At 34.2% G+C, this 18,782-nt stretch overlaps 1 protein-coding gene across 4 annotated transcripts in view; it reads right to left on the bottom strand.

Annotated features, from left to right (window-relative positions):
* Nucleotides 1-18,782, bottom strand: part of LOC125664627 (dynein axonemal heavy chain 10-like) — a 228,130-nt gene that overhangs the window by 201,040 nt on the left and 8,308 nt on the right. For all 4 annotated transcript variants that reach the window (XM_048897447.2, XM_056154597.1, XM_056154594.1 and 1 more), the window contains exon 2: nt 13,217-13,360. In XM_048897447.2, the coding sequence (XP_048753404.2) occupies nt 13,217-13,360 (144 nt within the window). The remainder of the gene's footprint in view (nt 1-13,216; nt 13,361-18,782) is intronic.

Below are 18,782 nucleotides of genomic sequence, written 5' to 3'. Positions count from 1 at the left end.
TATGATTTTTCTTGGGTGAATAAATCTTCATATCTCCCTCACTCTCATGCAATAAATGTATAATGTTCAACAACAGTATATAACAAGATGTGTTAATTCTTTAAAAAAAACTTCAATGCCCTCAAAAGTGCATGCACTGATGAAAGACTTTACATATAATATGATATGTGTATTAACATTAAAAGATATGACTAATCTGGACCCATCCTAGAGTCAAAACCCTGGGTTGTGAAATTCACCATTTTTTGTGCATCCTTTTCTGTTTTTCCTAAGTATGCATTTAGATTTTATAGTGTCAACTTAAAATAAGTCCTTCAAATCATGAATATAATTTTGACACCTCCCTGAAACAAAAACCTTACCCCTAAGATCATGAAATTTACAATTTTGTTAAAAGACTACCTACTCCTTCTAAATATCCATTTAGTTTCAATTTAGTATCAATAGCACTAAAGAAGATGTTAATTAAATGTTTTACATATAAATACTATATACTAAGCTTGCATGGCCCCACACTGGGGTCAAAAAACCCCTAACTTGAGGATCATGTATTTTAAAATTTTGGTAGAGGTCTTTACTTTTTCTTAAACATGTGCAGTTCTAGAGAAGATTTTGGAAAATTGGTCAATTTTAGGCAGTTTTTGCCCCACCCCTATAAGGCCCCGGGGGTGCAGGAATCCTGAAATTGACAATTTATGTCCCCCTTGTTCCAAAAATCATTCATACCAAATTTGAAAAGACCAGTATAGTAGTTATCAAGAAGAAGTTAAAAATGCCTATTGTTCACACATTTAATAACTGACCATTTTTGCTCCACCCTTATACTAAAATCCCTACCCCTGGGATCATCAAATTAAAAACTTTAGTAAAGGACTACCTGCTTTTTCTAAACATCCATTTAGTTTCAATTTAGTATCAATAGCACTAAAGGAGATGTTATTCAAGTGTTTTACACATAAACACCATATAGTAAGTTTGACCCCACCCTGGGGTCAGAACCCCTATCCCGGGGATCATGAAATTTACAATTTTGGTAAAAAGCTTCCTTGCTCATCATTACTATATACTAACTTTCTCTGCTAGATGCCCAGGAGTAAAGAAGAAGATTTTTTAAAGAAATACATCAATTTTACAGTTCCCCCCCAAAAAAAATTAAGGCCCCTTAGGGTGCAGGGTTATGAAATTTACAAATTTCGGTCTCCTTCACCTACAGATGGTACATACCAAATTTGGTCAAGAATGACCCAGTAGTTTCTGGGAAGAAATTGTTAACGGACGACGCACGACGCCGGACACAAACCAATTGCAATAGGTCACCTGAGTTTACTTAAAGAAAATCAAAATCCTTGCCACATGCTCATCTTCAATATCCATACAAACACTCTGTAAAACAAGATGGTCCTCCCTTGAAAATTGTGGGAGGAGTTCGCCGGACAAATTATCTACCCTCCATATAACAATAATTTTTAAATAATGGGGCAAAACTCCTGTAAGAGAGGTCAAAATGAAACAAAATTGCAACATGATCTAGAGCGATCCACAAAGAAGCTACATAGCAAGTTTCAGCTTGATATGTGACAGAGAATAAAATTAGAAACAGAAAACCCTGAACAGACGGATAGACAGATGTACATGCAGACATTGCTGTACAAATTTTCTATTATTTCATAATATATCTGTACATCTAATCTTCAAATGGTGTCAGAAGGGAAAAGAAAAAATATTTTTCAAATGGTACATAATATCTGCACAGCTAGCTCTTAAAGGGGCATGGACATGATTTGTGTTTAAAAGAATTTCAAATTTTATTTTTCCATTTTTAAAGTTTACAATGCATAACTAAGGTATTTCTAATGGTCAGCAAAAAATTTGAATGTCAGTTGTCTATACACAGCTCTTAAGATGAACTTGATTTTTTTTTAAACTTTCAAATAATGGAATTTTCCACTTTTCAACTACAACTGGCATCTACAATTTTCAGATTAAGTTACATTCTAGTATTATTTCAAGTTTAGGGCCTATGTATTCCCCATCTCTTCATTTCCTAGCCTCTAAATAGTACTTTGTAATTTTTCTACCAAAACACCACCAACACGCCTAAATAACCAAATTTTCCATACTTGTTGCTAGCTGTGTGTGTGTGTACTGCTCTCTGACAAAACCAGGCTTACAAACATTGATGTCAACACAATGTAAAAAGTGATAATAATGGTGTTAAAGATGCACATTTTAAAATTTTTAATATGCTCATCTTCACTTTATATGATACTTATGTTTACTTACGTGCTCTCAAAGACTATCTATGTCTCTGGAGTACTCAAGTGTAATTTCATTTCGAAACACATTCTAGAATTTTTACCAGTGTTAAGTTTGTAACACATTGGTGCAAGTGTAATATCATACTTATAGAAATATATGCCAATCTTAACAATTGTTGATGCAATGATAAACAAGAGGCCCATGCATAGATCACATCGCTCACCTGAGTCACCTTGGCTCTGCTGTTGTTCAGCTGTTGTGGGTTTTAAAAGAATTTTTTTCTATATCTTTATTCATGTGAAAATTTCCAAGGGTCTCGACAAAACTCAACATGAATTCACACAACATGGGATGCCTCGATCAACACCAATAAGAGTAACATGACCTTGCTGTTCTGGGAGGTCAAAGTCACACAGATCACGGTATAAAATGAAAGTATGAAATGTAAAGGTTCTACCTTATATAATCTTCAAGAGATATTGCAGGGGGATTCCTACCATTTTTACACTAGGTCCAAGGTCCATAGAATTGGGAAAATTGACACATAAAACGTTCAAATTAGGAAAATTTGAAAAGTATTACTTTGTGCTTAATAATCAATAAAAGTGAAGATGCTTTGATGCATTTTAATGATCACTCAGCAAAACATGGTACAAGTATATAGTCATAGCAAAATCTTTGCCAGAGGTCTCTACCCTCTCTGCCTAAAAAATCTAATAATCCATTACATTTTTTAAAATTCTACACAAGTTGAACACAGTAACCATTTCTATTCAATGTATAGCACAAGGCCACACATCATTTTAACTGTGTTATTCGACACAGATGCCAGTCGTTTTAATAATGATGGCATACAAGATTTCTTGTGCTTGTTGTCGAAAAACTCAACCAGCAAAAGGTTCGTTTGTTGGTGGGGTTCTTCAAAAGAGGATCGATAAATTGTGTTATTTGGAAAAGGTGTGGGGTAGGTGATTTTATCTGCGATATTAAAATGCAGGAGAAAACTTTTCATTCCTGTATGAACTATCTATTTGATAACCGTGTAATTTTAGATTGCCTTTAAAATGTTCAATTAAATCTGCAACCAGTTTCGACTTTTATTCTATACATCATGCATAAGATTGAAAACCCCTGTGGGCCTTTCCTTTCGATCTTTCCATATGATCCTTTATGGCATAAATATATCAAATTCACTTTATTTTTACCCTAAATTATCTTGATTAGATTAACTGATTAAATCTTGAAAAATCAATGTATGCACCCAGGGATGCATGAGCCGAGTTGCATGGGATACATTGTAAAGTCAGGAATGATGTGGCATATTTATAATTGTGAAGAACTAATTTCAGTTTTAAACTTTTCGAGTTACTGTCCAGAAACCATATTTGTCTGAAGTTTTCAATTTAATTTTCGGTCACTGTGACCTTGACCTTTGACATTTTTTCTCCAAAATCAATAGGGGCCTTGTTTTGCTGGTAACCAACAATATATCCAAGTTTCATTTGATTCAAATTAAACAAGAGGTACTGTGAGCAATGCTCACTAAGAATACCCCCCGCTTACCCCAATCTCCCAAAGGGTGTTGGTAATAGGTATAAACTACCTCTTTTCTGAGTGTAAAAAAACCGAACCATTATTGCTACTTAGATGTCCAGTGCACATGACCTTTGACCTTTTGACCCCAAAATCGATAGGGAACATCTTCATACCATGGGTAGTCCATATGTATGATATAGTGACTGTAGGTGGAAAGGATAACGCTTTAGAGCCCGGAAACCATATTGCTACTTCGATGTCCAGTGCACTTGACCTTTGGACCCCAAAATCGATAGGGAACATCTTCATTCCATGGGTAGTCCATATATATGATATGGTGACGGTAGGTGGAAAGGATAATGCTTTAGAGCCCGGAAACCATTGCGTCTACAGACGGATGGACGTACCCGATTCCAGTATCTCCCCCCCCCCCCCCCCCCCCCCCCCCCCCCCCCCCCACAACTTATTGCGGGGGGTATAAAAATTTCGAATTATCCTACGGAAACCAAAATTTTTTGGAATTTTAAATCTATTTTCGGTAACTGTGACCTTAACCTTTGACATATTTTCTCCAAAATCAATAGGGGTCTTCCTTACCTGGTACATAACAATATCTTTAAGTATCATTTGATTCGGATTTAAACTTTCTGAGTTATCATCCGGAAACCAAATATTTCTGAAATTTCCATTCTATATTCGGTCAGTGACCTTGACCTTTTTCCTCCAAAATCAATAAGGGTCTTCCTTACCTAGTACCCAACAATATATCAAAGTTTCATCTTATTCGGATTTAAACTTTCTGAGTTATCATCCGGAAACCAAATATTTCTGAAATTTCCATTCTATATTCGGTCAGTGACCTTGACCTTTTTCCTCCAAAATCAATAGGGGTCTTCCTTACCTAGTACCCAACAATATATCAAAGTTTCATCTTATTCGGATTTAAACTTTCTGAGTTATCATCCGGAAACCAAATATTTCTGAAATTTTCATTATATATTCGGTCACTGTGACCTTGACCTTTGACCTTTTTTCTCCAAAACAATAGGGGTCTTCCTTACCTAGTACCCAACAATATATGAAAGTTTCATTTGATTCGGATTTAAACTTTCTGAGTTATCATCATGAAACCAAATTTTTCTGAAATTTTCATTCTATTTTCGGTCACTGTGACCTTGACCTTTGACCATTTTTCTCCAAAATCAATAGGGGTCTTTCTTACCTGGTACCCAACAATATATCAAAGTTTCATTTGATTAGATTGTAAACTTTTCGAGTTATCATCCGGAAACCAATTGTTGACGGCCAAATGCCCGCCCGCCCACATCACCAAACCAATAGCCGAGTTCAACTTCATTGTAACTCGGCTAAAAATCATATGGAGATGTCATTATTGCCGTTGAAAGGCTGTAAAATTTAGGCTTGTGCTCAGCCTTTGAACAGGGAGGGATCTTTATCGTGTCAAACCTGCTACAACACAGGCCCTTCGTTTTTTGCAGTCTCATCCGAAGGACCGCCCCATTTAATCGCCTCTTTGTCTTACGACAAGTAAGGGGTACTGAGGACCTACTCTAATCCGGATCCCCTCGGGATTTAATTAGAATAAAATCGTAGAAATTAAAAACATTAGAAATTCAGTTAACAATCCCATACTTTTGATTTTGGTTTCCAGGGATAGGGATAGATCTCTTAATTTTTGCTGTTGTTCTTATCAGATGATATGACAGCTTCGTCAGCCATTTTTGTTTTTAGTTAAGGATATGTGCAGGTACAATGATCACGTGATGGTTGCAAATTTATTATAAATTTAGAACCAGATGCAGCGTAGTGAAGGCTTCCTGAGAAAAATCACAATGTACAGACACACTAAATGACGTCACAATAAAATAGTATGTCACGACGTTGCATCACGGGGAAAATTTCATCATATTTTGTGGCTACCGCTACCAAGTGTATCTGTTGGTCAAATTCTTGACAAATCATAATTTTTATTATCATTTGATAGTATATGCCACGGTAATTTTGATATTATATAAGTTGCCGAAATTGCTCCTACATGTAGGCCTATGCAATGTGCATAGGCATTATATTTATGGGAAAAGAAAGTCAATCATGTGTAAGTGAAAAATGAAAATCATTTGTTGATATTTAGTGCGAAACTAGGACAGGAAACATGTATTTCTCCGAAGGTACGAATTATTCTGGTGCTGTAGAAAAATACCCACCCACCCCCATTATGACGAAGATCCACACTTTTGGTGAAATATTAAAGATGATAGGAATGTTTAATTTTCCCAAGCATTTTCATGTAAATGTAAGTGCGCATTATGTCTCTAACTACTTTATATTTCAATTCATTTTTACAAAGTTCGGGTAACTTGCGTGATCAACACTGCTGCAGAAATGGCAACTAATGTAAACAATATGACAGATGTCATAATGTATGTGGAGGCAGACGTGTAAAAAAGGAAAAGGTGCAAAAGTCACAACGTATGCGACACATAAATTCCTTGAAAAATAGCATGGAGACAATTGAGTCACATGACACTAGATAAACAAAGTAGTAGCTCATGTTGACATAAGATATAAACCCCGCGGCTTCAAGGAAGATGAATATTGTAGAGCTAGACGTTTTGTCCGAAGCCATGTCGTGTATAAACAAGAGGCCCACAGGCCTTATCGGTCACCTGAGTACTAGTAAAAAATTATCACTACTCCCAAGGGCTATGAAATTTAGAAAACATTTCCTGTTCTGAATATCAAAGCTAAATCTTAACATTCAACAAATGTATAAAACAAGATGTGTTCTTACAATTACTTCAATGCCCTCGTATTAACATTAAAACATTATAAGATATGACAAATTTGGACCCGGCCATCTTCGAGTCAAAACCCTGGGTTGTGAAATTCACCATTTTTTGTACATCTTTTTTTGCTATTCCTTAGTATGCATTTAGATTTAATACAGTATCAGCAAACTTACACATAAACACTATATACTAAGTTTGGCCTCACCCTGGGGTCAGAACCCCTACCCAGGGGATCATGAAATTTACAATTTTCGTAAAAGCTTTCCTGCTTCACATCTTAATGCATTTAGTTTTTCTTAAACATGTGCGGTTCTTGAGAAAAAATTTTAAAATTGGTCAATTTTGGGCAGTTTTTGCCTCACCCCCTAGGCCCCAGGGGTGCAGGAATCCTGAAATATATAATTTATGTCCCCATTGTACCAAAGATGCTTCATACCAAATTTAAAAAGAATTGGAATGATAGTTATCAAGAAGAAGTTAAAAATGTCTATTGCTCACCATTTTGGCCCCATGCACCCTGGTACCAAAACCCCTACCCCTGGGATCATCAAATTTACAATTTTGGTAAAGGACTACCTGTTCTTTCTAAATATCTATTTACTTTCAATTTAGTATCAATAGCATTAAAGAAGATGTAATTTTTAAGTGTTTTACACATAAACACTATATAACAAGTTTGGTCCTGCCCTGGGGTCAGAACACCTACCCTGGAGATCATAAAATTTACAACTTTGGTAAAGGCCTTCCTGCTCTACATCACCATGCATTTAGTTTTCCTTACACATGTGAGGTTCTTGAGAAGAAAATTTTTGAAAATTGGTCAATTTTGAGCAGTTTTTGTCCCGCCCCAGGGGTGCTGGAGTCCTGAAATTTACAATTGATGTCCCCTTTGTCCCAAAGATGCTTCATACAAAATTTGAAAAGAATTGGCCTGGTAGTTATCAAGAAGTTAAAAATGTTCAATTGTTAACGCACGTTGCACGACGACGGACGACAACCAATTACAATAGATCACCTAAGTAAACTCAGGCGATCTAAAAAAATATATAAAAATTGTATCCAATGATTTTTTTTCATTGAAAATCTGAATGATCTTGGAAAATTCACACATTTCGAAAACTGGGGGTATTTAAAGCTTATTATCTCCCTTGCATAATTAGAAAGTGACCGTGAAATATTTACATATTATATAGGACGACATCCCGATGTTGCTTTATGCAAAAAATAAAAAAAATTATTGACTGATTATTTTTGGCCATATCGTCCCGGATGTCCATAAGTCACGGCAGGAATTTCGTATCATAAAAAAATACCAATGTCAACGATTTTCAATTTTCAAAATGACAATCGATTATTCACATTGTTTCATTATAGCGACCGACAATCAAAAGTCAGTGATAATCGGTAAATCACTATGTCATGGTTTAACAAACTTGAATCTGCACAATGTCCCCCTCTGCGTTGCAGTGGGGGACAAAAATGTGAAAAGTTTAATTTACAACGCCAACGATGACAACAGACAATGGACAAATTTTGATCAGAAAAGCTCACTTGAGCCTTAAAAGTGAAAAGTTTACAGACATACTGACGACAGACAACAGGCGATCAGAAAAGCTCACTTGAGCTTTCAGCTCAGGTGAAATAACACATGAGGCCCATGGGCCACATCGCTCGCCCATATTTAAAAATTTTCCCTATATATTCGCATGTGAAATTTTGATCTCTATTGTGGCCCCACCTACCCCCTGGGGCCATGATTTTAAGCATTCATGTAAATGTAAACTTCCATGTCCCAATAGTTCTTGAGAAGATTTTTAAAGATGTAAAACTTTGATCCCCTATTGTGGCCCCAATCTAACCCCGGGGGCCATGATTTTAACAAACTTGAATCTGCACTATATCAGGAAACTTTCATGTAAATGTAAACTTTTCTGGCCCAGTAGTTCTTGAGAAGAGGATTTTAAAGATTTTCCCTATATATTTGTATGTAAAACTTTGATCCCCTATTGTGGCCCAATCATACCCCCAGGGACCATTATTTTAATTAACTTGAATCTGCACTGTGTCAGGAAGCTTTCAGGTAAATGTCAGCTCTTCTGGTCCAGTGGTTCTTGAGAAAAAGATTTTTAAATGCATGACCCCACCCTATTTTTGCATTTTTATGATTATCTCCCCATTGAAGGGGGCATGACCCTTCATTTGAACAAACTTGAAAGCCCTTCACCCAAGGATACTTTTTGCCAAGTGTGGTTGAAATTGGCTCAGTGGTTCTGAAGTAGAAGTTGAAAATGTAAAAAGTTTACAGACGGACAACAGGCGATCAGTAAAGTTCACTTGAGCTTTCGGCTCAGGTGAGCTAAAAAGCAAATTTTCAAAAATTTTAACCCATTTTTACAGAGAGCAGTTCATGTGTATGTGTGTGTAAAATATTATATATATATATATATATATATATATATATATATATAAAATAAAGAAAAATTAGAACGCCGAAAATAACTCAACCGGTTTCATTTTCAATTTTCAAGAGTTATGACATTATTGCTTAGTTACACATTATAGATTTAACTATGACGTCAAATTACAGAGAGACTGGATGAACTAACCAGAGACCTGCGGGATATCAAACAAAAACTTGAAGTTCGTGAACCAACATGGGGATTTAGAGAAAATCCAAAGTAATATAACAGGTATTAAGGATTTAATACAATCATTCACACCAGGGAGAGATATTCATCACCGGAACCAAGAAGATATTATATCAATAGCCGTTGAAAATCACGCAGATGCTAATCCTACCGTGATACCTTCTGAAGAAAATTCTGAAACAGATCCCGACGAAACCAGGGCATTGTCTGAAAAACAACGGAACATCCAATTCTGGAACCTACAATTGAAATTTAGAAGAATCGCCTCCTAGAATATGTTAAAAAACACACAAAAGGCAAAAGTATATAATACATGGCTCCTTTCTGAACCACATATTATGCCACATAAACTACAAATTCCGGAGATCAGAGGAGAGCCTGAAAATCAACGCATAAGAAGAGAAAGGTTAGTGCTAGAAAATTTCAAAACTGAACACGACCTGCTAGAAATGAGGGGAAAACACAATGAGGACAAATACCAGTCCATTGACATCAAAATCCAAACATTCTTTGAAAATAAAATGTCCATGTCCACTTTTAACATTCTTATGAAAAAATGGAATGATGAATGTCTTTGTGAAGAACAAAAGTCAATAGAAAGGTGGTCAAAATCAGAAACTTGGTTCCAAAAATATGAAACACAATTTAAACAGGAACACAAAGACAAAAATCCTTTTATAAAATTAGGATCCTTCCAACATAGCAACAATAAGAAAATGGGACCAAACAATCAACAAACTACAGCAATATCAAATCGTTTCCCGTCACACATCAGTCCTAGAACATACGACAACAAGAGCCGAGACCGCCCACAAATTCCGTATCATGAGAGACAATACAGACAAAATAAAACACAACGAGGAAACACCACATCACCTAGAAACTCTTTTTTAGGATATGGCACAAGACCCAACCAAATAAGATAGCAAAAAACAAAGAACAGGAAAATCCCGACCCCAAAATAATCAATTTATCAAAAAGAACATTAACGGACAGTAAAATTAAGATACTTGAAAAAGGACTGAAATTCACTCCAACACCACGCACAAAAAATGTAGAAGAAATAACAAATGACACGGACGCGTTTTGTAGAAAATTACGGTTGGCTGAATTTTTCCTAGATTATGAAAAAGAAGACGACTCTGTTGTAGCGAACAGAAGCAACTTTATGCCTCCTAAAGGTAGAAACGCAAACTTGGATAATTTCATCAACATGGTTAAAAAATTTCCCGTAGAGCAACTTAACAAAAATCGGATAAGAAATAATGTAAGTAAATTAGAATGGAATGCCATTCAAAAATTAAAAAAGGATAAAAGCATCATTATAAAAGAAGCGGATAGAGGGAGCGTTGTAGTTATTATGGATCGTGAATATTATGAATCAATGTGTCTTGCTGTGCTGGAGAATTGTACTTACTACGAGAAACAGCAAGAATATGACTCTAAAGAAGTCTTGATAAAACTTGAAAAAATTATCACTGAACACGGAGATAAACTTACTGCCAAGGAAAAATCATACCTTCTATGTTTTAATGCTAAAACTAGTAACTTTTATGGCCTACCAAAAATACATAAAAGCCAAATCATAAAAGACGAATGCAAAAATTCTAAATCCACGTATATAAGTATTGAATGCCCAGAAGATCTAACAATTAGACCCATAGTCGCAGGACCTACCTGCGAAACTCACAGGATTAGTTATCTCTTGGATTTACTACTTAAACCTTACATTACAAAAGTTCAGAGTTATATTTAAGAGACACCGTAGATTTTCTTAATTCCCTTCCAGAAGAAATTGATTCAGAGTCTCTTTTAGTATCATTCGATGTCACAAACCTCTATTCTAATATTCCTCATGAGCTAGGACTTAGCCGCCATAGAATATTGGATAGACCGTTTCCCTAATCTTTTACTAGAGAGATTTCCGAAAAAATTCGTAATATTAGGTTTACAATTAATATTGGAAAACAATTTCATGCAATTCAATGGAACTATTTACAAACAAAAAATGGGCACTGCAATAGGAACCAAAGTTGCCCCAACATATGCAACACTAGTTCTAGGTTTTTTGAAAGAAAAATTATTTTCTACAATTCAGGAAAAATTTGGACAAGAATTTGAATTTTTTTTAAGACAGTCGTGGAAACATTTCTTGGACGATTGTTTTATCATATGGGACAGAGGAGAAGAACAATTAATGAAGTTTTTCAATATCCTAAACACACTAAGCCCTACCATGAAATTCACTATGGAATCCAATAAAAACATGTTATCATTTTTTGATGTCATGGTAATTAAAAGACACAACCGCATAATGACAGACGTGTTTTACAAATTGACAGATACCAAACAATATCGTATGTTTGATTCTTGTCACCCTAAGCATACGAGAAACAACATTCCATACAATTTAGCGAGACGCATCTGCACAATTATTTCCGATAGTGAAATCCTTAACAGTCACTTGGTGGAATTACAAAACTCGCTTTTACAAAGACGCTACCCAGAGCAATTAATCAAAAACGGAATAAACAAAGCCAAATCTCAAGAAAGGAAGGATCTCCTGAAAGTAAATGCTAAACCCTGTCAAAATGTCCTACCATACGTTTCGACGCACAATCCAAAAAATCCGGTAGTTTTTCAGGTTATCAGGAACAACCTCCCTATCTTGGAAGAAGACACAGACATGAAAAAAATATTGGAATCATCAAAAATTATCAAAAGTAAACGGCAAAGCCCTTCTCTAAAATCAATTCTAACCAGAGCATGTTTTTCCAGTAGCAACAATGAAATCACCACCATCAGCAAATGTAATAAACCAAGGTGCGCCAAGTGCCCATATATAACACCTGGATCCAAATTTTATTTCAAAAACGGAAGGCAATTTACAGTGAAATCATCCATGACGTGCACTTCTTCCAACCTCTTGTATGTGATAACTTGCACTGGTTGTGGAGAAAATTACATCAGCCAGACAGGCGACACCCTACAACACAGGATGACTGTACACCATCAACAAATAAGGGAACCAAAATACCAATGTACTCAAGTCAGTAAACACATTCGAAACTGTGCCAAAAATTTCAGTCCGAACTTTACCATTTTCCCCTTTTACAAATTCCTGAGAGATACTACAGAAACGGAGCGTGAAACTAAAGAAACGTTGTTTATTCGAGGATACAAACCTGCATTAAACGTTCCATAAAATGCAAAACTTTATATGATTTATAAACATTTTCACGCATTATAAATCTGTTTTATTTGATTGTTAACACATAGGTCAGAAGTCAACTGCTATGTAAACAAACTTGTCATTATTATTGTACATATTGTATATTTTTTATCTTGCACAGACCAAAAGTCGGCTGTGTTTTTATTCCTTTTTTTCTTTTCTCATGTATTATTTCATAATGTTGTATCATGACGTCATAATGATCTTTGTTAAAGCGTCAATACAATCCGTCAGGTTTGACATCATAGTTAAATCTATAATGTGTAACTAAGCAATAATGTCATAACTCTTGAAAATTGAAAATGAAACTGGTTGAGTTATTTTCGGCGTTCTAATTTTTCTTTATTATACTATTACTTGTGTGGATATTTACTTATATTTTGAATTATATATATATTATTTATATATATATATATCTTCCTCCATATTACCTTTTCTACTATGACCTGGTAGTTAACATAAATATACAGGTATTAATTTCAACAGGAATATGATGCTAATTAAACTATCAATGACATGATTCATGTGTGCATGTGTACATGGGTGTGTGCACGCACATGTAATTCATTTGATGATCAAACAATGATAATCTACAGTTATAAATAGTATTTATATCATGCTTTGGATAAGAAAAGTCAATTGAAAATGAAAATCTAAGTAAAACAGTAGAAAAAGACAAATCTTGAGATTGAATTGAAATTAAAAAAAAAACACCATATAACAATGTTTACCCTTTCTGGATGTTTCTTCTTCTTCTAAAGGACTTGAGACTGTGAGTTGCTGTTCTGCTAAAGGCTCACCCTCCTCTGGGTCTTTAGGTTCTTCTGGCTGTTCTGTGGTCTCCTCCTCATCTTCTATGTCTGGAATTTCTGGTTCTGTATATATTGATAGTTTTTGGTAACTTGTTAGAATTTTTATTCAGATTTTATGAATTTCATTGGTTTTTTATTCTATGAATAATACATGCATACATTAACTAGTTATGAAGGCAATAGCACTTAGTTTATTCCAAAGACTCAAACTATGTCCCAATACAAAGCACTCATTTGTCCAGTTCCAAACAATTGCAATTTGTGCACAGTTTGGACTGGACCACCATTTGAAGTTCATCAGCCTAGACAGAATTTCTGTCTGCCCAAAACATTTTAACTAGAGCTAATTGTAACAGAGATCATTACAGATGTTCCCAAAACATCCTCTTAATTACCAAGTCATGCTATTTTTTTTTAAGGAAATTACATTGAAGTATTCAATAGATACTTACATTTAAAACAGTAAACAATTTCACTTTATTTCCTGAATTAATAGAGATCCATACAAGTTTAAAAAGCCTTATCCAATCAAAATCAAATCCATTGTGCACACACTTTCCCCATGTCAATCTGTCAAGCGCTTTAGTATATATACATACGCCATTTTCACAGTATTGGTGATAATTCATACTTGCTAATGTTATAATGCATTCTACATCAAGATATATGATTAAACCCATAACAAATATGACCAAATATTGACCAAATGGTACCTTTAACAAATCCAATGATATATAACAGTCCCATGTTCTATTCAAAAGAAATATTCAAGATATACAACTGAAAAAAGGGATATTTTGTGTGTTATGCTGTTGCAGCTCAAAAATGGCATTATTTTTAAGTTTTTGTTCAAAGAGATTTTTAGAAGAGGCTTTTGGAAATAGAAACCAAATCATTGAGAAATTATTCCACTTTTACGTGCAATTTACTGTATGTAAATCGAAAAAATATTAGCGAAATAATGTTTAAAGATATGTGAAAATGCTTGTACGTTATGCAATTTTATAAAATTCCAATGTTTAAACTTACAAGTAAAAAAACTACATGTTAATTCATTATTTCAACTTTTGTTTTGCATTGAAAATTGAGTTGAATACTGAATGAAACATTATTATAGAAAAGTTTGAGTGGATTATTCAAAACTAGAAAAAATTACGCATTTTTCTCTAACTGGCATAAAAATGTCCCAAAACTTCTGTAGTGTCCGCAACATGTGCATATTTTGGAATGCCTGATGACTTGTACTTCTATACTCTTACTGGTAAGAGGCAATACAGTTACTAATGTGTCTACCAAAGAAACAGACTCTAGCTCAGTATTGCTAAGTTTTCTGACAGATATATTGTGTTTTGTAGTGTCCGCAACAGCTTTTTGATTTCATAGATTTTTTCAAGAAAATGTATTATGATTTATCTTTACGATAACTATAACTATTCAAGTATTTACTTTAAACATGTAATGGATTAAAATATTGTGAAAATATATGTTCAAACTCGGAATTTACACCCATAACATCTAGTGTATACATATTCAAAATCCTTCAATTTTCAGTCTAAAGTTACATATTTCAAGTTAATTTTCACATATTTCAAACTGAAATTAAACAAATATATGTCAAGATGTTAATTGTTTAATGATAAATCTAAATATATTCCAATTTAACTGTTGCGAACACTACAGTAATGATATGTATTCCAATTTTCTTAAGTGTCTTAGACTAAAAGATTTTAATGAGCCACTAAGATGAGCAGCCCAGAGAGGTTAATGAAATCAAGGAAGATAGAAGAAATAGAGTGAAATTAAAAAAAAAATCAGTGAAGCTAAAGAAAGACAAAATAAGGAAAAGGAGAAATCTTGAGAGAGGTAAAAAAACAATCCCCAATTTCTTGCCACAAAGAGATTACATGAATGAAAAAATACAGACAGAAAGAAATCTTGAGAGAAAGAAAAGGTTGAAAATGCAAGAAAAGGTGAACACAAAAAATTGGAAAGAAAAGAACAACTTCAAAAAGGAAAAGAATTAAAACCAAAAAGGGTAGAGAAAGAAATGTTATTTGTGACAAACATAATTTTCAGATCATTATAGTTATGGACAAGGAGAAAGATGAGGTTGAACCCCCCCCCCCCCCCCCCCCACCCCCCCCCAAGTACTGCTGGATATCTGAATACAATTCCTGTTCACACGAAATACAGAAAGTAGATTCCTCCTGGGGAAACTAATGATAAAATTAGCGTCATACTTTCTGAGCCAATTTTATCCCCAAACAGTACCAATGACAAGTTATTTCATTCTTTTGATAATCAGTATTGTTTATATGCAAACATTATTTTGCAATCAACATTTAGTTCCAAGTTCAAGTTTGTTTGAATTTGAAAAAAATAAATAAGAGTTGTTAATAAATTTATCTACAGTACTAGCAGTGTCTTCATTAGCATTAATTATCATTTCACTTTTATTTCATTACAATATTTCTGAAATAAGTGAATATATTAAAACATATCTAATATTCTGTTCTTGATGATAAAGTTGGATAACTTGATTAAAAAAACAACTGGATAGTTTGAAAGATGACACTTCAAACTTGTATATATACTTTATAATTGAAGGTATTATTTCCAAAAGTATCATTCTAGCCCCCACCCCCCACCCCCCCACCCCCTTTCTTTTAATTTTCTCATCATATTATAGCATTCACCAACATAGAAAATAAGTTAGAGGTTAAGGTTTTTAATTTACTTCATTCAAATCAAATATGGATTCAATCAGAAATACTTAAGTATATTTGTAGTGTCTGTAACAATATAAAATCTGAGACAAAACAAATAAGAGTCCTCAGTAAATTCTTTAATTTATGAAATTTACTCTATAAAATCATTCCTTAGAACATGTTTAATAGAATGAACATCTGTGACACCATCATTATTTTTTGAAACTGCATAACAATATATAATGAGGAAAATTTAATGGTCAATGTTATATGGTAATTCCCATCTCAAAAAAAAACCATTCTACAACTTTTGATATCTAATTTTCCAGAGTTGATCATATGACACGTGAATTAGTCGAGAAAGAAACAATTATCAACATTGATTTTAAAATAAATGACAAATATATTAGAGATGTAATGTATGATAACCTGTATAGTGTCCGCAACAAAAATATCTATGTATTTTCAAAATTTAAGAAGAATGAAATAAAGACATACAGAATATTATGATAGATTTATTTGAATTTAGGAATATTCAATGTCATTTTCACATGATAATCATATAAGTCTTATGAGTATTTGTATATGTAAATAAACCTAAAAGATTGGAGACAAATTGGGCAAAAATATTAGTAGGACATTTATATGAAAATTTTTCTTGTTTTCAAAGAAAACCACAAAATTTTCTTTTTAATTTACCTCTTTCTGATACATAGTCCAAACCAAAAAAAAATTTGGCCATGAACATTATCTTTGCATAAGTTTACTAGTTGTAACAGGTGTAATTTAAGTGTCCGCAACACAGGTTCTTTTCCAAAATTTGACGTGGCATAACTTTTTTTATAGGAATGCTTATACAAAAAAATTTGGTTCTTGTACGCATACATATTGTACTTTCTAGGCAACATGTCAAAAATGTGCTATGTGGATTTTTATTTTTTGCTCCAAGTGCAACATAATTTGCACAAATACTGTGAAAATGGCGATACAGTATAATTTTCAAACCAAATTCATTGAGAAACAAGAAATTTATAGAAGTTTTAACTATTATCCAATCAAAATTAAGCACACATGCATGTGTGATATAGCATTGAATTCAATGCCACTAAGTGAAGTATTTCAATATATACCTATATCGTAATTTTGAGACAATTTAATCAGAAACAAATCTGTAACAGAAGTAGAAGTATCATCCAATCAAAATTCAGCACATGTGCAGGCACATGCTTGTGAGTAATTTGACAATATCGATATATTACAGGTCTTAGTATATGAATTCAAGATAAATTTCAAAAGATTTCAATGAAAACTCAGACATGATAATTGATTCTATACAGAAAGATAGAAAAAATGGAAGGGGGGTCTGGGTATCTAGGGGCCTGATGGATATTATTTTGACTCCAAGAAGCTTTTCAGAAAATAAATTCTGTGAACCAATTTTGAGGTTTTAAGCTTTATAAAAATGCCAGTAATAGTAAGTATTGGTTCCCTAACCTAGTCTAAGGTTCTACGAAAATTTTCCAACACTTGACTGAAAGGTTCTTCAAAAGCTGGACCTTGGCCATTACTGTCGTCTCTTTGTACTACTTTTACGGACATTTTTGTAAGGCCCACGTGTTTACAATCAGTGTTCATTCTGCTGATTGGGCTATATTGTAATGATTCAACCAATCAAGGAGAAGAATACAATGTGGAAATAGTGACTGCTATGTAAAATTCAAAGTCAAAACTGGATATTCTGGAAAATAAGATTCGTAAATGGGGAAATTTATTGAGCAACCTAGAAATTTCTGGAAGTGGAATCGTTATATAGAGAACGGATTTTTCCAGTCTGGAGAGCGGAATTCTGCTTGAAAGCGGAGAAAAATCATGTCTGGAACAAGAGGCCCATGGGCCACATCGCTCACCTGAGTCACCTTGGCCCATATCTGAAGACTTTCCATATATATTTGCATGTAAAACCTTGGTCCCTATTATGGCCCAAACTACCCTTTGCAAACTTGAATCTACACTATGTCAGAAAGCTTTCATGTAAATGTCAACTTCTTTGGCCCAATGGTTCTTTTAAAGCTTTTTTCTATATTTGTATGTAAAACTTTGACCCCTCCCCCCCCACTTGTGGCCCCATCCTACCCCCCGGGGACCATGATTTGAACAAACTTGAATCTGCACTATGTCAGAAAGTTTTCTTGTAAATATCAGCTTTTCTGACTCAGTGGTTATTGAGAAAAAGATTTTAACTATATATTTGTATGTAAAACTTTGATCCCCCTTGTGGCCCCATCCTACCCCCGGAGCCCATGATTTGAAGAAACTTGAATCTGCACTATGTCAGAAAGTTTTCATGTAAAAATGAGCTTTTCTGGCTCAGTGGTTCTTGAGAAGAAGATTTTTCCTATATATTTGTATGTAAAACTTTGATCCCCTATTGTGGCCCCATCCAACCCCCGGAGCCCATGATTTGAACAAACTTGAATCTGCATTATGTCAGGAAGCTTTCATGTAAATCTCAGCTTTTCTGGCTTAGTGGTACTTGAGAAGAAGATTTTTAAAGTTTATCCCTATATATTTGTGTGTAAAACTTTGATCCCCCCATTGTGGCCCCATCTTATCCCCGGGGGCCATGATTTGAACAAACTTGAATCTGCACTATGTCAGGAAGCTTTCATGTAAATCTCAGCTTTTCTGGCTTAGTGGTTCTTGAGAAGAAGATTTTTAAAGTTTTTCCCTATATATTTGTGTGTAAAACTTTGATCCCCCCTTGGGGCCCCATCTTA

The sequence above is a fragment of the Ostrea edulis genome, chromosome 1 (genome assembly GCF_947568905.1).
Source record: "Ostrea edulis chromosome 1, xbOstEdul1.1, whole genome shotgun sequence".
Classification (NCBI taxonomy): domain Eukaryota; kingdom Metazoa; phylum Mollusca; class Bivalvia; order Ostreida; family Ostreidae; genus Ostrea; species Ostrea edulis.
Note: the sequence above shows the minus strand (reverse complement) of the source record. Positions and strands in the feature narration are given on the sequence as shown.